General features: G+C 43.6%; 1 protein-coding gene across 1 annotated transcript in view; it reads right to left on the bottom strand.

Annotated features, from left to right (window-relative positions):
- The window catches only part of scube2 (signal peptide, CUB domain, EGF-like 2), a 236,471-nt gene that overhangs the window by 51,697 nt on the left and 160,742 nt on the right, over window positions 1-24,032 (bottom strand). The window contains exon 18 of the mRNA XM_078547869.1: window positions 23,539-23,709. Within this exon, the coding sequence (XP_078403995.1) occupies window positions 23,539-23,709 (171 nt within the window). The remainder of the gene's footprint in view (window positions 1-23,538; window positions 23,710-24,032) is intronic.

Genomic DNA, 24,032 nt, shown 5'->3' with positions numbered 1-24,032 from the left:
TTTGATTTCCTCCTTCATAAGAGCTAGCATATTTTCCCCAACCCTTGAGTTTGGAGTTATCCAATCCTCTATTAATAACCCCACAGCAAACTTGAGATAAGCTAAAATAAGAGGTAGTTTATTTTACACATACAAGCGGGAAGGGGTTTCGCAACATCTGCATTCATGCAATAAATGCAGATTGTATGCATCTGCATACAAGGGAAAGAATGAGGTTCAGTGCAAAGACCATGATAAAAATAGGAATTATGGTTTCATGTGGGTCCAGAGTCCAGAATCCAGAATCAATCTCCAAAGAAGGTTCCTTTCGGTGGCTTTGTCTGGCAAAATTCCTTGTCTTGATCCGAGAAACTTGGTTGCAGGTTGAGTCAGGTTAAGGCATGCACTTGGTGGGCTGCACTTCGCTTGGGACTTCAAGGTTTGCTTGCCTACCTTACTTCGGTTAGCACTTGCAGTCATCAGCGCCAGGCTTCACACACACCACATCACTTTTAGGGGACTCATGGGTAGGTCTCTTCCCACCAGATTGGCCATATGTAGATGGCTTTTCAACAGCTGCAGGGCAAGGTCTTGCTTGGGAAAGGGGGAGAAGCGGCTTCAGGCAAGGAAAGAGGCTGCAGGGTGAGAGCTGTACTGGGGAATGAGGGTATCCCAGGGTGTGTAGGGGGGGCACATGTTGATCTGTGCAAGTGGCCTCAAGATGGTGAGGGCTGAGGGGGCAGTCTCCAGAGGAGATGAGGCCAGATGGGAATGTGAGGGTGTGTGTGTGAGAATGGGTGTTGATGTCCCTTCAGTTGGCAGTGAGTGAGATGGTAGCGAATGTGTGATGGGCTTGAGTGTGTGAGTTTAGAGTGATGAGATGGTTGCCATACCCTGGCTGCACAGATGAGATCATTCGTCCTCTATTTGCACTAAATGGCCAACCTCTTCTGTGCAACATTGGCACTGATCTCCACTGCCATCTCCTACCAAGCCAAAGTGGTAATGCAGCTGCCCCCACTGTGGCCGGAGCAGGGGAACAGGACATCTCAGAGGGCCTCCACAGCATCCAAAAGGCGCTCGAGGGCTTCTTGCCTTTTGGGGCCATGCCTTCTTTGCTGCAGTCCTGGGCTGGAAGCACTGAGTGCGGCTGTACTCTGCATTGGATTGCAAACTTCTTCTGCACAACAGTGGCACAGATCACCACTGCCATTGCCTACCAAGTCAGGGTGGTAACGTAGCTGCCCCTCCTGCGGCCAGAGCAGGGGTAGAGAACATCACAGCAGGCCTCCACAGTATCCAAAAGGCACTCAAGGATTGCAGTCTTCTTGCCTTTGCTGCAGTCCTGGGCTGGAGCCACTGAGTGGGGCTGTACTTTAAATGTGGTGCCTAGTGTGATGAAGTTCCGAGGTGATGGCGTGGCAGGCGAATCGGAGCCCACCTGCCATTGAAATGGCATGTATCCCAGGAATGCATAATTAATGCAGCGGGTTTGGGATGATAGGACATGAAAAGCCGCCATCGTGGTTGGCAGGTAAAACTTCATTTTATCCGCCTGCTCCTGTACTTAGTGCAAATCTGGAACGATTCTGCCCAGGGTTCTCTTGGAGATCAGACTTGGACAGAAATGGAGGTGAAAGGCAGATTGCTAGCTTGGAGTCTGGTTCTCTTCAGAAGTTAAAGCACAACTGAAGATAAAATTCAAAAGCTGTAAAATTAAAGGGATTCAGACAGCTCAAGCCTCGATCATGTAACAGGGTGGTTTTGGGTTGAGCTATTCATCTAACGAGGTGCCCTTGTTCAAACCAATTGTGGTTGAGCAGGTAACTGAAGAACCATTAGTATGACGTTGGCGATGATGAGTCTCAAACAGCTCTGCCTTTGTCCAGAGCTGGTTAGCGCAGATGTATCATCCATGAATCCTTTGTGTTGGCTAGGCTGGAATGTTTATACAATGCAAGTCACATTCCAGGAGGATAATGAGGTAGCCTTTGTCCACTGGAACAGCTTAGAATCTTTCAGAACTATGAGCAACCATTTCATCAGCCCAGGAATTGCCCATTTTGAAAAATAATTAAAATAAAAAATAATTTTATAAAGTAACCAGGCTGAAGTAGACATGTATATATTTTTCTTCCTGTGTCCTGGATGGGGCACAATGGAGAATTGGTAACAGGACAGGGCTGTGAATCTGGGAGTCTCTAGTTAAGAATCTGCACACAAGCAACAGGTATATGAAGGTTGTTGGACACCTGTGTTGGGACAGAGGTGCAACTGAGCTGTTGTCTTCAGGATATTCTCTGCCTACCCCAAATAGGGAAGGGGCTAGAAAAGGTGCCCTAAAAATAAGCTGTCCCACTTTCTCCTGGCTGGGAAACCATGCCCTGTGGGATTGCCACCTTTGTGGTCAAAGAAAGAAAACTTTAAATTTTGATACTTGGATGTTGGAACACTCATGGATAAGCTCAAGAGTGACTATCCAGAGAGAAGAACTGCAATCGAATCGCATGAGCTATCAAGATTCCAAGTGGACATTGCCACCCTCAGTGAGACCTGTCTTCTTGGGGAGGGGCAGGTGAAGGAATAAGCGTGGGATACACCTTCTATTGGACAGGAAAGGCTAACAGCAACCCTCATGTCCACAGAGTTTGTTTTGCATTGGAATGGGATCTTGAATGCACTCCTAGAGCTCCCCAATTGTATAAAGGAAAGACTTATGACACTTCCCTTACAGCTCAGCCGTAATCAATATGCCAACATCATCAGAGCTTATGCCCCACCCTTGACTCCAATGAAGATGTTAAAGAAAAGTTCTATTCTGAACTTGATGAAGTCCTCACTGCCATCCCAAAAGAAGAAAAGATCATCTTTTGGGGAGCTTTGATGCCAAGCTTGGTCATGACTCTGATGTCTGGAGCAAAACCATTGGGAAAAACTGGGTGGGAAAAGTCAATTCAAATGGCATCCTATAGCTGACAAAGTGTGCTCAGCATGGCCTCCTTATAACAAACACCCCCTTCTGCCAGAAAGACAAATACAAAGCCACATGGAGGCATCCCAGATCAAAGCATTGACACCTCCTGGATTATGTCACTGTTTGGGTCAAAGACCTAAGTGATGTCTGTATCACTCAATCCATGCAGGACTAATGTCTGTTGGACAAATCATAGACTTGTTTGATCGGTGATGAACAGACATACAGTATCAAGACATCGCAAAGCCCAAAAGTCCAAGAGGAAGAAGATCAACGTCTCAGTCCCAAAGCAGCCCGACCGAACAGAACAATTCCAAATGCATCTCACAGCCAATCCGGAAAATATTCACACTTCCAACTCAATTCAGGGACAGTAGGACTAAATAGAGTCTGTTTTACTAGGCTCCTGTACCCAGACCATTGAGTTCCAGCATCATCATCACTGGACTGGTCCGAAAAAAAACAATGCTGAAATATGTATCTTAAATCAAAAAGCCTTCGTTGCCCGGCAGAATAACCAAAGGTCAAGAAGGCAACATTCTAACAGCTCAAGGCTGACACCCAAAGACTGGGTGTCAGGAATATAAAGGACATGTGGTGGGAAGAGAAAGCTCAAGAGATCCCACAATATGCTGACTATCATGACATGCAATGCTTTTTTGAAGCCACCAGGGCCATTTATAGACCAGGACTAAATCCCTTTTGCTCACAGGATGGTTTTCCTCTCCTTAAGGATGATCTTAAGGAAAGAACATTTTCAACAACTCCTCAACTGTGAATCCACAGAGGCAGCTCATACTCTCTAGCTATCTCCCAGAACCCTGTGATAGAATCCATGGGTAAACCACTATTGATCGTGAGCTGCAACAAGTAGAACAGATGAAAAACAACTAACCCTGCAACCCCAATAGTATTCCATCTGAGGTCTTCAAAGCTGGCAGACCTTTGCCCACACCAAGACTCCATGCACTCATCTCACCGATTTGGGAGGAAAATGAATTCCCTCCACCACCGCCCCCACCCCTCCCCACCCCAACCAACTTCAGGAATACAACAATTGTAGCTGCCTTCATAAATCATGCTGTGAAAACTATTGACAAATTTCCCTCTTGTCCATAGCAGCGAAAATCCTGATAGACATTCTCCTGAATCGCCTACTTTCTGTGGAAATCCTTCGAGAAAAACAGTGTGGCTTAAGACCTTCAAGAGGAGCCTCCAACATGGTCTTTGTTGGCAGACAAATCCAAGAAAAATGTTGAGAACATCACCAAGAACTCTTCATTGCATTCATCGACCTGACCAAAGCATTTGACTCAGTCAATTATCACGCTCTGTGGATTGTGCTCCCAAGATTTGGATGTCCAAGAAACTTCATCACAATCCTGCAATTGCTTCATGATGATGATATGACTACAGCTGTTTTGAGTGGGAGATCTGAAACAGGCACCTTCAAAATGTGGACCACGGTCATGCGAGGTTGTGTGATAGCCCCCTATACTATTTACCATCTACCTGGCAGTGGCTATTCACCTCGTCAATGGTTAACAGCCCTCTGGTGTCAGTGTTAAATACTGCCTAGATGAAAAACTCTTTAACCTCAGTTGCCTCTGTGCCTAAACTAAACTGACCACTATAGACATACATGTGCAGACGACTGACTGAGTGAAGACTTGGAGTTTGGTGAGAGGGGCGTTTTAAGTGTTAATTTTGTTCTTAAATTTTGCTCTTAAAATCTAATCTAGTCTGTAATTAGCAGTAACTGGAAAGTACTGTGTAAGCCAGCTAATTTCTTTCTTGCAGTTTAGACAAGGTAAACTCACACTCAGCTGTAGGAGCTGAGTAGTTGATTAGCTAACTGGTTGAATCCGGTTACTGTAACCCCAGTTCAGTTCACTATAAATTCAGGATTCTGAGGTGTCAGCTGTGGCTCAGTTCATAGCACCCTCGCCCTTGAATCAGAGGGCTGTGGGTTCATGTCCCACTCCTGGAAAAACCAAGAACTGTGATTATACTCAAAGAGTTGCAATCTGTGACTGTTGATAACTTGAAAGAGTATAAATTCAGGATTCTTTAGTGCAACCTTGACTAACTGAGTGAAAACTTGGAGTTTGATGAGAGGGGAGTTGTTCATTTCCTCTTTCTATCTTGCTGGCCCCATACAAATTGGTTCTTTCCCTACTACAGGGAAATGAGCTAGCTGTTTGGTGAGTATCTGGTAAGTTGTATTCTATCACTAAGTTATAAAACAGTATGTAATTTGGTGATAAAGTTAATAAAATATGTAAGAAGGCAACAATAAATAAGTGATTAATATAATTAAGTAATTACTTGAAACACACTAAGGATGGCAGGACAGCTGATGTGTCAAAGCTGCAGCATGTGGGAGCTCCTGGATAATATTGTGATCCAGGGCAAACACGTCTGCAGTAAGTGTTTGCAGCTTGAGGAACTTTAGCTCAGCATCATTGAGCTGGAGGCTGAGCTGCAAATTCTGCAACACATCGGGGAGAGGGAAAGTTACCTGGATGCTTTATACCAGGAAGCAATCACACCACTTAGGATAGGGTCATCTGATTTGGTCAGTGGCCAGGGACAGGAGGGTGTGACTGTGAGTGAGGCAGGTAAGGGGATCTGGAGTGCAGGAGTGTGAGCCTCTGCAATTGTCCAATAAGTTTGAGGTTCTCTCAGCTTGTTTTGATGAGAGTGGGGCTGCAGGGTGGATGAGCAAACTGACCATGGTACTATGGTACAGGAAGTCATCTAAGTGGGGAGAGCACAAAGGAATGTAGTGGTATTAGGGGACAGTATAGTAAGGGGGATTGGCACTGTTCTCTGTCACGAAGAGCGGGAGTCTAGACGGCTTTGTTGACTGCCTGGTGCCAGGGTTTGGGGCATCTGCTCAGGGCTAGACAGGAACTTGCAGTGGGAGGGGGAGGATCCAGTGGTCGTGGTCCATGTAGATACCAACAACATAGGCAGGATGAGGAAGGAGGCTCTACATCATCAATATGATGAGCTAGGCAACAAATGAAGAAACGGAATCTCAAAGATCATTTCTGGATTACCTGAACCACGTGCCAATTGGCACTGGACAAATAAGATTAGAGAAATGAATGTGTGGCTCAAAGACTGGTGTGGGTGAAGTGGGTTCTGGTTTGTGGGACACTGGCAATAGTATTGGGGAAAGTGGGATCTATACCATTGGGGCTGTCTACAACTGAACCATGCTGGGGCTGGTGTCCTTGTGAGCTGATTCACTAGGGAAGTAGAGATGGTTTTAAACTGAGTAGTAGTTGGGGCAAGGAATCAAATTTGGGAAGATGTGGTAAATCAAATAGCAGAGACAAAGCAAGACAGACAGGTATTAGTAGGGGAAATGATAAACAGACTGTGATAGGAAGGGACAAAGTACAATTATAAGAGTAAATCAGCAGGTAAATCTAGATGCTACAAAAATAATAAAAGGACAAAACTAAAGGCTCTATCTAAACGCATGTTGCATTTGAAACAAAACAGATGAACTGATAGCCATTACAGGCAAATGGCTACAGGATGACATAGATTGGGACCTGAATATTGAAGGGTATGTAACATTTAGAAAGGACAAGAAGTTAGGAAATGGTGGATTGTAACTCAGGAAACCAGGATGTAGAAGTGGTTTGGGTTGAGATGAGGAATGTTAAAAGGCAAGAAGTCACATATGGGAGTGGTGTACAGGCCTTCTAATTATAACTACGCAGTAGGACAGAGCATAAAAGAAGGGATAATGGGAGCTTTCCAGAAAGGTACAGCAATAATTATGGGGGATTTTAATCTATATATAGACTGGAAAAATCAGATGGGCAAAGGTTTATAAGATTGTTTCTTAGAACAGCATGTTCTGGAGCCAACCAGAGAGCAGGCTATACTAGACCTGGTATTGAGCAACAAGATAGGATTAATTGATAATCTCCTAGTGAGGGCATCCCTAGGTAGCAGCGATAATAATATGATTGAATTTTACATTCATTTTGAAGGAGAAATGAGTGTGTCCAAGACTATTATTTTAAACTGAAATAAGGGCAATTATGACGGCATGAAAGCAGAGCTAGCTAAGTGAACTGGCAAATGAAGTTAAGGGATATGTCAATAAAAGTTCAATGGCAGACATTTAAAGGGGGGTAATTTAGAATACACAGAATATATACATTCCAATGAGAAAGAAAAATTCCAAGGGGAAGGCTCACCATCTGTGGTTAACTAAAAAGTTAAAGAAAAAGCATAACGTTACACAAAGAGGGGTGGCAGGTCAGAAGATTAGAAAGAATATAAAGAACAGCAAAGAATTACAAAAAGATTAAGCAGGGAAAAATTAGAGTGAGAGAAAGCTAGCTAGTAACATAAAGATGAATAGCAAGAGTTTCTATAGATATTTAAATAAGAAAAGAGTTAATAAAGTGAGCGTTAGTCCTATAGAAAGTGAGTCTGAGGAATTGATGATGGAAAGTAGGGAGATGGCAGAAGAATTAAACAGGTATTTTTGTTTCGGTCTTCGTTATAGTGGGCATAAGTAACATCCTGGGAATAGCTGTAAATCAGGAAATGGAAGGGAGGGAGGAACTCGGGGAAATTACAATTACCAGGAAAATGGTATTGAGCAAATTGTTGGGGCTGTGGGCTGACAAATCTCCAGGTCCAGATGGACTTCACCCTAAGGTCTTGAAAGAAGTGGCTAGTGAGAAAGTTGATGCACTGGTTTTAATTTTTCAAATTTCCCTAGATTCAGGGAAGGTTCCATTAGATTGGAAAATGGCCAATGTAATTCCTTTATTCAAAAAGAAAGGGAAACAGAAAACAGGAAACTACAGGCCAGTTAGCCTAACATCTGTCATAGAAAAAATGTTAGAAGCTATTATTAAAGATGTTATTTCGGGTACTTAGATAAATTCAATGTAATCAGGCAGAATCAACTTGGTTTTAGGAAAGGGAAATCATGTTTAACCAATTTATTGGAGTTATTTGAAGAAGTAGCATATGCTGTGGATAACAGGGAACCGATGGATGTACTATACTTAGATTTCCAGATGGCATTTGGTAAATTGCCACATCAAAGGTTATTGCAGAAAATAAAAGTTTGTGGTGTAGGGGGGTAACATATTGGCATGGATAGAAGTTTGGTTAGCTAACAGAAAGCAGAGTTGGCATAATGGGTCTTTTCTGGTTGGCAGGGTGTGACGAGTGGTATGCCACAGGGATCAGTGCTGGGACCTCAACTGTTTGCAATTTATATAAATTACTTGGGTGAAGGGGCAGAAGGAATGGTGGCTAAATTTGCTGATGACACAAGATGGGTAGGAAATTAAATCGTGAAGAGGATGTAAGGAGGCTACGAAGTGACATAAGTTAAGTGAGTGGGCAAAGATCTGCCAAATGGAGTATAATGTGGGCAAATGTGAAATTGTTCATTTTGGAAGAAAGAATAAAAAGGAAGCTTATTATCTAAATGGTGAGAGATTGCAGAGCTCAGAGATTCGGAGGGACCTGGGTGTCCTAGTGCATGAATCACAAAAGGCTAGCATGCAGGTACGGCAGGTAATTAGGAAAGCTAATAGAATGTTATCATTTATTGAGGGGAATTGATCACAAAAGTAGGGAGGTTATGCTTCAGTTATACAGGGCACTGGTGAGAGCTCATCTGGAATACTGAGTACAGTACTGGCCTCCTTATTTAAAGAAAGGTGTAAATGCGTTAGAAGCAGTTCAGAGAAGGTTTACTAGACTAATACCAGGAATGGGTGGGTTGTTTTATGAGGAAAGGCTGGACAGGTTAGGCTTGTATCCACTGGAATTTAGAGTAAGAGGCAACTTAATTGAAACCTTTAAGATCCTGAGCTGCCTTGACAGGGTAGATGTGGAGAGGGTGTTTCCTCTTGTGGGAGAATCTAGGACTAGGGGTCAATGTTTAAAAATATGGGGTTGCTCAATAAAGACAGATGAAGAGAGAATTTTTGTGGGTTGAGAGTCTTTGGAACTCTCTTCCTCAGTGCAGTGGAAGCAGTCTTTGAAAATTTTTAAGGCAGAGCTAGATAGATTCTTGATAAACAAGGAGGTGATTCTTGATAAACAAGGAGGTGAAAGGTTAATGGGGGTAGGCAGGAATGTGGAGTTGAGGTTACATTCAGATCAGCCATGATCTTATTGAATGGCGGAGCAGTCTCGAGGGGCCAAGTGACATGCTCCTGCTCCTAATTCATATGTTCGCATGATCTACAGTTTGAAGATGACTGCAGTGTTGTTGCCTACTCTGCACCTGATTTGTAAGCCACTCTCAATCTCTTAAATTCTGCACATAAGAAACTCAGCCTGTTCTTGAATGGCGCCAAAACAAAACTCATATCAGCCTACACCTGGTCAGCCAAATATTCCACCTCCGATATATTTTGAAGGATAGACTCTGGACTATGTTGAAGGGGAGACTCTAGAATATGTTGAACACTTCCCATACCTTGGCAAACAACTCTCTCAAAAGACCACCACTGACGAGGAGATCCAACACTAGATCAACTGTGCCAGCTCAGCCTTCTATAAACTATGGCAGCGTTTGACAACAAAGACTTCCAAGTAAACAAAAGTCCTAAGGTACAGAGCAGTTGTCATCACCACACTCCTGTACTGTAGTGAATCACGGATTGCGTATCATTGAAACATAAGAGTGCTAGAGAAATTCCATGAGCAATATCACTGCCGTATCCTCCAGATTCAATGGGACGACCACTGAACAAATTTGGGCTTGCATCCTTGAAGCCAGCTCCACTAGAATCCGGGCACATCTACTGCAAAATTAACTTCATTGGACTGGACATGGTGTCCAGCTGGCCAAAAAGCATCTTCTCTGCCTTGCCCTGTTTTCTCAATTTTCAAATAGCCAATGTTCCAGGGGAGGATAAAAAACACTTCAAAGACACCCTGAAGCTCTCCTCGAGGCACAGCAGCATTGACATTAATGACTGGGAGGAGTTTGCTGCCAATCATTCAAACTTGTCCATCAAACTGCATTTTATGCTTTGTATCAATCTTAATGGCGAGGATGAGAAGGGAAGAAAAGGAAGCAAATCCTGCACTCTGAATACCACTACCTCGTGGGATATCCTGCCCCATGTGTCTGAAGATCTGAGGGTTGAGAATAGGTCTATTCAATTATATGAAGACCCATGGCAGAATTTCTCAACTTTGAGTAGATGTCATTCTCAAAATGAGGGACAGCTGATGATGACAATGTAGTAACTATCGGTAGGCAATTTGATTATCAGGGTGGGGTATAGGGAGAGGGAAAAGAATAAATCTCATCCAATTTGATCCTGTTACCATGCCTGCATGCACCAGAAGGAGTCACAAAACAGCTGGTTAACCTTTGCCTTCTCTAGCTTTGGGACATAGATGCCAACTCTACTATCCCACCACTGACTGAAAATGGAATACAACATGCCTCTGATTGTAACTGCAACCTTCCTAGTCTCTTTTGCTCAGTAAGATATTAAACAGCAAATTTTCAAACTGAACCATAAAAAAACTTGCTGACATTATTTTTCTGCTTTATCTTTCCCACCCATTGTGACCTGTGTATGACACCTGACAACTCATTTTTGCCTTTAAACCAGCTGCTTTGTCTGTGGTAAATAGAGGAACAAGCCCAGCTCTGTATGGTTAAGTAGCTTTACATCTATGTCAGTCTTATTGATCTTAAATTGACTCAAAATAATTCCACAATGTTGACAGTGCAGATACTGATTTAAGTGTTGCCTGAGGAGAATGGAAGGAAAATAGATCCACTATTATGCTGGCTCATGATGTGCTTCAGTTCATTTGAATAGCTGCCCATGCAGCTGTGCCATTCGGGAAGAATCACTGCAACTAGGGGAACTAAAAATTGTCAGCAGCAAACCAAAATCAAAATGAAGTGAATACTTAAATTATTTCTCCCTGCACATGGGGGCAATAATTATTCCATCCTTTATCACACTTCAAAAGTCCTTTTCAGATATCTGTCAGCATTGACCAAGACTGGGGAGAGCTATGGGGAGAAGAGGCTGATTTAAATATCATTTGATGATGGCTATTTAAGTTAGTTTGAGGAGGATCGCTCAATTTGGCACTTTAGGGCATTGCCCCTAAAGGCCAAAAGTGCACCATTCCTCGACAGTAGGCGATTAGCAACCTCAGTCATAGAATCACAGGATTGTTATGGTGCAGAAGGATGCAATTTGGCCCATCTTGTTTGCACCAGCTCTCTAAACAAGCAACTCAACTAGCTCCATTTTCCCCACTTTCTCCATATAACCCTGCACATTCCTTCTTTTCAAATAACACTGCCTCCACCGCACTGTCAGGCAAAGCATTCCAGGACCTGCTCACTACATGAAAATTTTTCCTCGTCATTCATTATTGCTTCTGTTACTCATTACTTTAAATCTGTGTCCTCTCATTGTCGATCCCTTCAGGAGAGAGAACAGTTTTTCCCTATCTACTCTGCCCAGATGTCTCATGCTTTTGAATTTCTTTTATTCATTCATGGGAGGTGGATGTCACTGGCTAGGCCAACAGTGAAGGAACAGCGATATATTTCTAACTCAAGATGATGAGTAGCTTGGAGGGGAACTTACAGGTGGTGTTGTTCCCATCTGTCTGCTGCCCTTGTCCTTCTACATGGTAGTGGTTGTGTGTTTGGAAGGTGCAGTCTAAGGAGGCTTGCTGAGTTCCTACAGTGCATCTCGTAGATGGTACACACTGCTGCCACTGTGTTGGTGGTGGAGGGAGTGAATGTTTGTGGATAATGATGGTGTCGAGCTTCTTGAGTGTTATTGGAGCTGCACTCATCCAGGCAACGAAGAGTATTCCATCACAGTCCTGACTTGTGCCATGTAGATGGTGAACGGGCTTTGGGGAGTCAGGAGGTGAGATACTCGCCACAGAACTCCCAGCCTCTGACCTGTTCTTGTAGCCACAGTATTTATATGACTAGTCCAGTTCAGTTTCTGGTCAATGGTAATCCCCAGGATGTTGATAGTGGGGGGGATTCAGCAATGGTAATGCCATTGAATGCCAAGGGGCGATGGTTAGATTCTCTTGTTGGAGATGGTCATTGCTTGGCACTTGTATGTACTTGTACTTGCTGCCTGTCAGCCCAAGCTTGGATATTGTCCAGGTTTTGCTGCATTTGGACATGGACTGCTTCAGTATCTGAGGAGTTGTGAATGGTGCTGAACATTGTGCAATCATCAGCGAACATCACCACTTCTGACCTCATAGTGGAAGAGGTCAAAGAACAAAGAAAAGTACAGCACAGGAACAGGCCCTTCGGCCCTCCAAGCCTGCGCTGATCATATTGCCCGTCAACTAAAACATTTTGCACTTCCGGGGTCCGTATCCCTCTTCCCATCCTATTCATGTATTTGTCAAGCTGCCTCTTAAACACCACTATCGTACCTGCTTCCACCAACTCCTCTGGCAGCAAATTCCAGACACTCACTACCCTCTGCGTAAAAAAACTTGCCCCGCACATCTCCTCTATAGTTTTCTCCTCTCACCTTAAATCTATGTCCCCTAGTAATTGACTCTTCCACCTTGGGGAAAAAGCTTCTGACTATCTACTCTGTCCATGCCACTCATAATTTTGTAAACTTCTATCAAGTCGCCCCTCAATCTCTGTCGCTCTAGTGAGAACAATCCGAGTTTCTCCAACCTCTCCTCATAGCTAATAATCTCCAGACCAGGCAGCATCCTGGTAAACCTCCTCTGCATCCTCTCCAACGCCTCCATATCCTTCTGGTAATGTGGCGACCAGAATTGCACGCAATATTCCAAATGTGGTCTAACCAAGGTTCTATACAGCTGCAGCATGACTTCCCAGCTTTTATACTCAATACCCCTGCCAATGAAGGCAAGCATGCCATATGCCTTCCTGACTACCTTATCCACCTGCGTTGCCACATTCAGTGACCTGTGGACCTGTACACCCAGATCCCTCTGCCCGTCAATGCACTTAAGGGTTCTGCCATTTATTGTATAATTCCTGCCTGTATTAGACCTTCCAAAATGCATTACTTCGCATTTGTCCGGATTAAACTCCATCTGCCATTTCTCCGCCCAAGTCTCCAACCGATCTATATCCCGTTGCATCCTTTGACAATCCTCTTCACTATCTGCAACTCCTCCAACCTTGGTGTTGTCTGCAAACTTACTAATTAGCCCAGTTACATTTTCCTCCAAATCATTTATGTATACTACAAACAGCAAAAGTCCCAGCACTGATCCCTGCGGAACTCCACTAGTCACAGCTCTTCATTCAGAAAAGCACCCTTCCACTGCTACCCTCTGTCTTCTATGACCAAGCCAATTCTGTATCCATCTTGCCAGCTCACCGCTGATCCCGTGTGTCTTTACCTTCTGTACCAGTCTGTCATGAGGGACCTTGTCAAAGGTCTTACTGAAATCCATGTATGTAACATCCTTTGCCCCCCATCGTCGATCATCTTTGTCACTTCCTCGAAAAACTCGATCAAGTTAGTGAGACACGACCTCCCCTTCACAAAACCATGCTGCCTCTCACTAATACGCCCATTTGCTTCCAAATGTTAGTTAATCCTGTCACAAAGAATCTTCTCCAAAAATTTCCCTACCACTGATGTAAGGCTCACCGGCCTGTAATTTCCTGGATTATCCCTGCTACCCTTAAACAATAGAACAACATTGGCCATTCTCCAGTCCTCTGGGACCTCACCCGTAGCCAGTGAGGTTACAAAGATTTCTGTCAAGGCCCCAGCAATCTCCTCCCTTGCCTCCCTCAGTACTCTGGGGTAGATCCCATCTGGCCCTGGGGACTTATCCACCTTAATATTCTTCAAGACGCCTAACACCTCTTCTTTTTTGATCTCAACATGATCAGGCTATCTACACACTCTTCCCTAGACAAATCGACTGCTAAGCCCTTCTCTTTGGTGAATACTGATGAGAAGTATTCATTTAGTATCTCTCCCATTTCTTCTGGCTCCACACACAGATTCCCATCTCTGTCCCTGAGTGGGCCTACCCTTTCCCTGGCTACCCTCTTGCTTTTTACATATGTATAAAAGGCCTTGGGATTTTCCTTAATCCTGGTTGCCAGTGATTTTTCATGACCCCTTTTAGCCCTCCTTTCTCTTTGCTTAAGTTTCTTCCTACTTTCTTTATATTCTCCATGGGCTTCAGCTGTTCCCAGCCTTCTAGCCCTTATGAATGCTTCCCTTTTCTTTTTGACTAATCTCACAATATCCTTCGGTATCCAAGGTTCCTGAAACTTGCCATGCTTATCCTTCATCCTAGCAGGAACATGCTGGTCCTGAATTCTTATCAACTGACGTTTGAAAGCCCCCCACATGTCAGTTGTTGATTTACCCTCAAACATCCGTCTCCAGTCTAGATTCCTCAGTTCCTGCCTAATATTGTTATAATTAGCCTTCCCCCAATTAAGCACCTTAACCCGAAGATTCCTGTTATCCTTATCCACTAGTACCTTGAAACATACTGAATTATGGTCACTTTTCCCGACGCCACCCTGAGGAACTCCTGCATTGATGTCCTGGAACTGAGATGTTTGAGCACCAACAGCCATAACCATCTTCCTTTGTGCTGGTATGACTCCAACCAGGGAGAGTTTACCCTGATAACCGTTGACGCCAGTTTTGCCACGGCTCTGTGATGCCACACTCGGTCAAATGCTGCCTTGATGTCAAAGGCAGTCAATCTTGCTTCACCTTGGGAGTTCAGCTCTTTTGTCCATGTTTGAACCAAGGTTGTAATGAGGTCAGGAGCTCAGTGGCCCTTACAGAACCCAAACTGAACTTCAGTGAGCAGGTTATTGCTAAGCAAGTGCTGTTTGATAGCACTGTTGATGACACCATTCATCACTTCACTTTACTGATCAAGAGCAGTCTGATGGGGCGGTAATTGGCCAGGTTGGGTTTGCCCTGTTTTTTGTGCACGGGACATACCTGGGCAATTTTCCACATTGCTGGGTAGATGCCAGTGTTGTAACTGTACTGGAACAGTTTGGCCAGGGGGCGCGGCAAGTTTTGGAGCACGAGTCTTCAGAACCATTGCTGGAATATTGTCAGGGTCCATAGCCTTTGTAGTATCCAGTGCCCACAGCTGTTTCTTTATCACATGGAGTGAATGGAATTGGCTGGAGCTCTGGAGGAGGCTGAGATGGATCATGCACTTGGCACTTCTGGCTGAAGATTGTTGCTAATGCTTCAGCCTTATCTTTTGCACTGATGTGCTGAGTTCCCCAATGTTTGAGGATGGGGATATTTGTGGAGCCTCTTTCTCCAGTGAGTTGTTTAATTGTCCACCACCATTCTAGACTGGTTGTGGCAGGACTGCAGAGCCTAGATCTGATCGCTTGGTTGTGGAATAGGTTAGCTGTGCCTATCACTTGCTGCTAATGCTGTTTGGCATGCAAGTAGTCCTGTGTTGGAGCTTCACCAGGTTGACACCTCATTTTTAGGTGTGCCTGGTGTTTCTCCTGGAATGCCCTTCTGCATTCTTCTTTGAACCAGGATTGATTCCCTGGCTTGGAATGGTAGAGTGGGGAATATGCCAAGCCATGAGGTTACAGATTGTGGTTGAGTGCAATTCTGATGCTACTGCTGGCCCACAGTGCCTCATGGTTGCCCAGGCTTGAGTTTCTAGATCTGTTTAAAACCTATCCCATTTAGCATGGTGGTAGTGCCACAAAACACAATGGGGGGGTATCCTCAGTGTGAAGACAGGACTTCGTTTCCATAAGGACTGTACGGTGGTCAGTCCTACTGATACTGTCATGGATAGATGCACCCGCAGCAACCAGGTTGGTGAGGATGAAGTGAAATGTGTTTTTCCCTCTTGTTGGTTCCCTCACCATCTGTCAGACCAGTCTAGCTATGTCCTTTAGGGCTTGGTCCATAGTGGTGCTACTGACCATTCTTGGTGATGGACATTAAGTCCCCCACCCAGAGTACATTCTGCACCCATGCCACCCTTAGTGCTTCCTCCAAGTGGTGTTCAACATGGAGAACTGATTCATCAGCTGAGGGTGGGTGGGGGGTGGTGGTGTGGAATACCTCTATCAAATCTCCTCTCAGCCTTCTCTCTAAGGAAAACTGTCCTTACTTCTCCCAGCTATCTTCATAACTGAAGGTTCTCATCCCAGGAACTATTCTCATGAACCTTTTCTGCACTCTCTCCAATGCCTTCACATCCTTCCTAAATGTGCATCTCCCAGAACTGGACGCAATACTCCAGCTGAGGTTGACCCAGTGACTTATACAAGTTCACCATAACCTCCTTGCTCTTGTACTCTATGCCCCTATTAATAAAGCCCAGGATATTGTATGTTTTATTAACTGCACTCTCAAACTGTCCTGCCACCTTCAATGACTTATGCACATATACTCTCAGGTCCCCCTATTCCTGCATCTCCTTTAGAATTGTACCCCCTATTTTATACTGTCTCTCCATGTTCTTTCTGCCAAAATGAACCCTTTCACATTTCTCTGCATTGAACTTCATCTGCCACCTGTCTATGTCCTTTTGAAGTTCTACACTATACTCCTGACAGTTCACAATGCTTCTGAATTTTGTAACATCTGCAAAGTTTGGAATTGTGCCCAATATGCCAAGGCCTGGGTCATTGACATATTTCAGAAAGCAAGGGTCCCAACACTGACGCCAGGGAAACTCACTACATACTTTCCTCCAGTTCAAAACATCCATTAACCACTACTGTTTCTTGCCACTCAGCCAATTCTGTATCCATGTTGCTACTGTCTCTTTTATTCCATGAGCTGTAACTTTGCTCAAGTCTGTTTGGCACTGTACTTGGAAGTCCCTGTACAACACATCAAAAACATTGCCCTCATCAACTCTCTATTACCTCTTCAAAAAAATTCCAGCAGGTTAGTTCAACGTGATTTTCCCTTAAGAAATTCATGTTGGCTTTCTTTAATTAAACTGCATTTATCCATGTGACTATTAAATTTGTACCGAAATAATGTTTCTAGAAGTTTCTCACCACTGAAGTTAAACTGACTGACCTGTATTTGCTGGGCTTATCCTTATTCCCTTTTTCGAACAAGGGCCTAATGTTTGCAATTCTCCAGTCCTCTAACATCAACCCTGAGTCTAAGAAAGACTGAAAAATTATGGCCAGTGCCTCTGCAATTTTCACTTTCCCTTCTCCCAGTGTCCTTGGGTGCATCTCATCCACTGTCTTATCAACTTTAAGTGCAGATACCTATCCAAAACCACCTTCTTTTCAATTTTAAACCCTTCTAGTGTCTGAATTACTTCCTCTTTAACCACAGCCTAGGTAGCATCTTACTTGGTAAAGACAGATGCAAAGTATTCATTTAGTACCTCAGCTAGGCCCTCTGCCTCCATGTGTAAATTCCCTTTTTGGTGCCTCATCATCCCTGCTCCCCCTTTTACCACATTTTTACTATTTATATGCCTATAGAAGACTTTGGGATTCCCTTAAGCTGCCAGTCTCTTTTCATACTCCATCTTTGCTTCCCTTATTTCCTTATTCATCTTCCCCCTGAATCTTCTATATTCAGCCTGGTTCTCAATTGTAGTTTCTATGTCATACCCGTTATAAGCACACTTTTTCTTCATCATCTTAATTTCTATCTCCCTTGTCATCCAGGGATCTATGGATTTGTTTGTCCTACCTTTCCCTTTCGAGGGAATATACCCTGACTGTGTCCGAATTATCTCTTCTTTGAAGGTACGTAATCATCTATCATTTTTCCTGCCAACCTTTGACTCCAATTTATTTGGCCCAGATCTGCTCTTATCCCATTTAAGTTGGCTTTCCTACAGTTATATTTTTTTTACTCTGGACTGTTCTTTGCCCTTTTCCATCGTCAGCCCAAACCTTCCGATCCAATGATCACTGTCCCCTAAATGTTCTCCTACCGACACTTGATCTAATTGGCCCACCTCATTTCCAAGAGCCAGGTCCTTCCTCTTTGGACTGGAAACATACTGCTGAAGAAAACTTCCCTGAACACTCTTTAGGAACTCTTGGCACTTCTTTGCCCTTTATATGAATATCCCAGGCTGTATATGGATAATTTTAGTCCCCCATTATAAGTACTCTAGAATTATTGCACCTCTCTGTAATTTCCTTGCAAAGTTGGGGGAGTTGGTGGCATAGTGGTGTTGTCACTGGAGTGGTATTCCAGAGACCCAGGGTAATGCTCTGGGGACCTGGGTTTGAATCTCACCACAGCAGATGGTGAAATTTGAATTCACTTTATAAAAAAAACCTGGAATTAAAAGTCTGATGATGACAACGAAACCATTGCCAATTGTCGTAAAAACCCATCTGGTTCACTAATGTTCACTAAGACAGCAAACCTACTGTCTTACCTGGTCTGGCCTACATGTGACTCCAGACCCACAGCAATGTGGTTGACTCTTAAATGCCCTCTGAACAATTGGGGATGGGCAATAAATGCTGGCCTAGCCAGCAATGCTCACATCCCATGAATGAATAAAAAGAACATTTTTTTCCTCTACATCCTTCCTACTAGTTGGTGGCCTTTGGACTCCACCAAGCAATGTAATTACACCTTTTTCATTCCTTAGGTCTAGCCAAATAGATTCTGACCTTGGCCCCACGGGTCATCCTCTTTCTCTAGCACTGCAGTGCTCTCCCTAATCAATGCTGCCACCCCTCCTCCTTTTCTTCCTTCCTTATCTTTCCTGAACACCTTGTATCCAGGAATATTTAACACCCAGTCCTGCCCTTCTTTGAACCAGGTCACTATTATAGCCACACTGTCATATTTCCACATGGCAGTCTGCACCTGTAACCCACCAATCTTATTTACTACATTCTGTGCATTCACATACGCTCACAGTAACCCTGATTTAGACTATTACTTTCTCCTCCTTTATTCTGGACCTATTAACTAACTATTCCTTACTCTAATGCTATCTATCTTTCCCAGTCTTCTGTGCACCTTGATATTCCTCTCTGATATTATCTCCTGGTTCCCACACCCCTGCCGATTTTAGTTTAAAACCTTCACAATAGCATTAGCAAAATGGCTTGCAGGGAAATCGGACGCAGCTCTGATCAAGTGCAACCCATCCAGCCTACCAAGGTCCCATTTACCTCAAAGGAAGTCCCAATGTCCCAAGAATCTAAATCCTCCCTCCTGCACCATTTTTCCAGTCATGCAGTCACTTGTCTTATCTTCCCATTTCTGTACTCACTTGCAAGTGGCACGAGGAGTAATCCTGAGATTACTACTTTTGAGGTCCTGTTTGCTAATTTTCTACCTAGTTCCCTAAATTCTGACTGCAGGACCACATAACTCTTTCTATCTATGTTGTTGGTCCCGATGAGGACCACCACCGATGCGTGTTCACCCTGTCCCTCACAGTGCTCTACAGCTGCTCAATGACATTCTTGACCTTGGCACCAGGGAGGCAACACACCATCATGGATTCATGTCTGTGGCCAAAGAAATGCTCATCTGTTCCCCTAACTGTTGAATCATCTATCACTATTGCTCTTCCAGTCTTCCTTGTACCTCCACTGTACATCTGAACCATCTGTGGTGCCATGGACTGGGTTCTGGCTGCACTCCCCAGATGAACCATCATTCCCATCAGTATTCAGAACTGAATACTGGTTGCAGAGTGGGATGCACTACCTGCTTCTTTACTACCTGCTTCTTCCTTTTTGACTGTCTGGTGGTCACCCGCTCTCTCTCTCTCCCTGCATATTCTTAAGCTGTGGGGTGACCACATCTATAAATATGCTATCCACATAGCTCTCAGCCTCAGTAATGCACCACAGTGATGTCAGCTACTGTTCAAGCTCCGAAACCCAGAGCTCAAGCTGAGTTTCCACATAGCAGAGGATGGGCACGCTCAAGGTTGGAGCAGCCTTGCTATTTCCTTATTTATTAGCTACCCTTGCCACTGCTAAAATAAAAACCTTAGCAATACTGATAGACCTTACTATTATTAACAAGCCTTATTCATACTGATGAATCCTACTAATACTTAACACACTTTACTGGTTGTAATAAACCTCACTTAAAAAAATAAAAGATGATACTCACTGGCTACTCACTTGTTCCTTATTATTAATAGCTGATTTAAAAAAAAATCCTTTTTAATCTTCCAGTTGTTGAGATTCGGTCCCTAAGCCGCAACATTTACCAGCCAATCAACTTAGGACTTTCCTGTGATGTCACATCTTGATTTCTGTTTCCAAACTCTTCAAATTCTTCCAATCTTCCAAACAAATTCCAAACAAAAGTGACAGCAGCAGTTAACCCCAAGTTTCCTTCAAAATCTCACTCTGCCTCTTTTTTTCCCTTCTTTCATGGGATGTAGGCATCACTTCTAGGCCAGCATTTGTTGCCCATCCCTAATTGCCCTTGAGAAGGTAGTGGTGAGCTGCCACCTTGAACCATTGCAGTCCTTGTGGTGTAGGTACACCTACAGTGCTGTTAGGGAGGGAGTTCAGGATTTTGACCCAGCGACAGTGAAGGAACGTGACATATTTCCAAGTCAGGATGGTGAGTGGCTTGGAGGAGAACTTGGAGGTGGTCGTGTTCCCATGCATCTGTTACCTTTGTCCTTCTAGATGGTAGAGGTTGGAAGGGGTTTGGAAGGTGCTGTTGAAGGAGCCTTGGTGAGTTTCTGCAGTGCATCTTATAGATGGTATGCACTGCTGTTACTGTGCGTCGGTGGTGGAGGGAGTGGATGGGGTGCCAATCATCCTGGATGGTGTCAAGCTTCATGTGTTGCTGGAGCTGCACTCATCCAGGCAAGTAGAGAGTATTTCATCGCACTTCTGACTTGTACCTTGTAGATGGTGGACAGGCTTTGAAAAGTCAGGAGGTGGGTTACTCTCCGCAGAATTCCCAGCCTCTGACTTACTCTTGTAGCCACAGTATTTAAATGGCTAGTCCAGTTCAGGTTCTGGTCAATGATAATACCCAGGATGTTGATAGTGGCGGATTTAGTGATGATAATGCCATTGAATGTCAAGGGGAGATGGCTCGGTTCTTTCTTGTTGGAGACGGTCATTGCCTGGCACTTGTGTGGCACGAATGTTGTTCAGGTCTTGCTGCATATGGGCATGGACTGCTTCAGTATCTGAGGAGTCACGAATGGTACTGAACATTGTGCAATCATCAGCAAACATCCCCACTTCTGACCTTATGATGAAGGGAAGATCATTCTCACGGCACTTTCAGCCCCGAGTCTCTTCAGGAAAGTAGAGAAATAGCAGAGTTGTTAAATAAAGACTTGGCGTCAGTCTTCACAGCCAAGGAGAAGGACATGCTTTTGGAGCTTTTCATCTCAGTCATCAGGACAGATGCAAAAATACATGATGTATATTACCTGCAGGACTTGGGAGCAGGTGCAGAAAAAATGGCAGGTTGAAAGGAATGTGGCAAGGAATGGTTAATTATAAAATTGCTTTCTGCATAGTGTTGTTTATTTCACAAGTACTCCTGTATACACTCCTCAGGAGATGCAATGAAGAATTATAAACATTAATACACTCATATCTTTCAAGACTTTAACACCTCAAATCCAGAATGATGCACATTCTAATACTTGTTATATCAAGATTGTGTGCATGTCCATCGCTGCACATGTGCCCCATCAATTTCCAACCATGACATTCTGCTGGCGCAACCACATGGAGCTCAAGGACACAAATTCAGCCTGCTGAAAGGCCTCAGTTGTCAAACCTAGTTGCCAGTTGCAGTTTTCTGCTGACATGTCCAGTGAACTCGGATGCAGTTTTTGGATCCACCTATAGGGATGCCCATTTGAGTAATGGATGCTGTGGAAATACTTGCTGTTTTCTCACTCTGAAGATAAAAGGAATTTCAAAAGGCATTCCCATACTATCCAGAGGACACTGCAACCTATCTTAGGAAAACTGCTTCCTCAGTGCTGCCCCACTACAAAATTCCAGGCACTACACTACACATGCTCAAGGCATGTGCCCCGGTTTTCTATGCCTGGTGTGTGCCTCTCCCGTGGTCAAATATAAATTATCTAGCTTAAGCTGTTCTTCCCCCACCCCCCCGCCCACCAATGATAGCTCCGAGAGTTTCCAGTAGAACCATTCAAAAACAGTAACAATAAAATGACATTAAAATAAAAAGGAAATAGATTGCATTTATCTTCACATCATTCATATCCTCCGGACATCCATCCTAAAATTCTTCATAGCCAATGAAGTACTTTTAAAATGTATTCACTGTTATCATGTAGACACAGAAGCAGCCAATTTGTGCATAGCAAGATTGCACAAACAGCAATGAGGCAAATAAGTAAATAATCTATTTTTGGTGCTGTTGGTTTGGCGGTTAATGTTGACCAGGGAGTTTTCCCTGCTCTTTGAATTGTAACATGTAAGTTTTAGTGTAATCTGAACAGGAAAATGGAACCTAGGTTTAATATCTCAACTCAAAAATGACACTTCCATCAATGGCACTTCCTCAATACTGCATTGTCAGCATAAAAGTTAGACTTAGATTCTGAAGCAGGGTTTCAATCCTCAATTTTCTGGCTCAAAGCGTGAGCTTCACTCTCATGGCATTTAAGAAAATGACTTTTGAGCTTCAATTAATGTTATATTTAAGATGATAAATATTGGAAAGACTGAAGCCACTTTTCTTCAGTCCCTGCCCCAAATGCTGTTCCACAGTTGCTAACTCCATCCCTTTCCCTGGCATCTGTCTGAGAGAGACTAAATCAAACCGATCACATTGATGACATATCTGACCACAAGATGAGCTTCTGACCACATATCTGCGCCATCACTAAGACTGCCTATTTCTACCACCATAATATCACCTGACTCCACTCCTGCCTCAGCTCAGCTGCTGTTGTAACCCTCATTCCTGCCCTTATTACCTCTAGACATGATTATTCAAAGGCACTTCTGGCTGGTCCTCCATATTCAACCCTCCATAAATTTGAGGTCATCTAAAACTCTGCTTCCTATGTCCTCTCTGGTACCAAGTCCCATTCACCTGTTTCAACCTTTTGGTCACTGACCTATACATTGGCTTCCAGCCAAGCAATGAGTCAATTTTAAATTGTCATCCTTGTTTTCAAATCCTTTCATAGACTAGCCCTTCCTTAAATCTGTAGCCTTTTCCAGCCCCAGAACCTCTGAGATATCTGCGCTCATCTAATTCTGGCTTCTTGAGCATCCCAATTTTAATTACTTCACCATTGGTGGCCATGACTTCAGCTGCTCAGGAACTCCCTGTCTAAACCTCTCCACCTCTCCATTTGTCTTTCATTAAAGACACTTTAAAACCTACTTCTTTGACCAAGCTTTTGGCCATCCTCCCAGTGACTAATTTTGCTTTATAATGCTCCTGTAAATAGCCTTGGAATATTTTATTACATTAAAAGTGCCATTATATATAAGTTGGTGTCATTCAGAAACCAAGAGATTGCATTTCCAGCATTTTAATTGTACAGTCTTATCACTATTCCATTTGTATTGGCTTGTCAAAATGTCTCACCTCCACATTCTGAAACATTACGTGCACCAGTTGACCTTTGGCTCCCTTGGTTCTCAGAGTTTGGGCAGGGCTCACACGAAAGCTGTCCTTCTTCATCCTGATATGTGCCAGCAGGACATAAATTACACTTCTCCTGTTCGCCATCGTAGTACGTGCCAACGCTACAACTAACTGACAACAGAAATTAGAAGGAACAGTCACTATGTAGATGGAAGAGAACATGTTTTGCAGAATTGGTAGGATAATCTGTGCACTTCATACTGACTTGTTGAAAAGCATAAAAATTGCTTTTTATGGAGCTATGGAAAAAATGCTGAAAGATAACTAAAGCAGACTGTGAGACACCAGTAAATGTAATTGCAAACAGATTTAAATCTGCTTCGCATAGAATGTCTAAAGCACATCTGACCTTTCATGCTGATTTTGAATTTGCTTTTAACTCAATATAGCATTCACACTTAAGATATTACATACCAAATGTTTGTAGTATTGTG

Source organism: Cetorhinus maximus, chromosome 9, assembly GCF_964194155.1.
Source record: "Cetorhinus maximus chromosome 9, sCetMax3.hap1.1, whole genome shotgun sequence".
Taxonomy (NCBI): Eukaryota; Metazoa; Chordata; class Chondrichthyes; order Lamniformes; family Cetorhinidae; genus Cetorhinus; species Cetorhinus maximus.
Note: the sequence above shows the minus strand (reverse complement) of the source record. Positions and strands in the feature narration are given on the sequence as shown.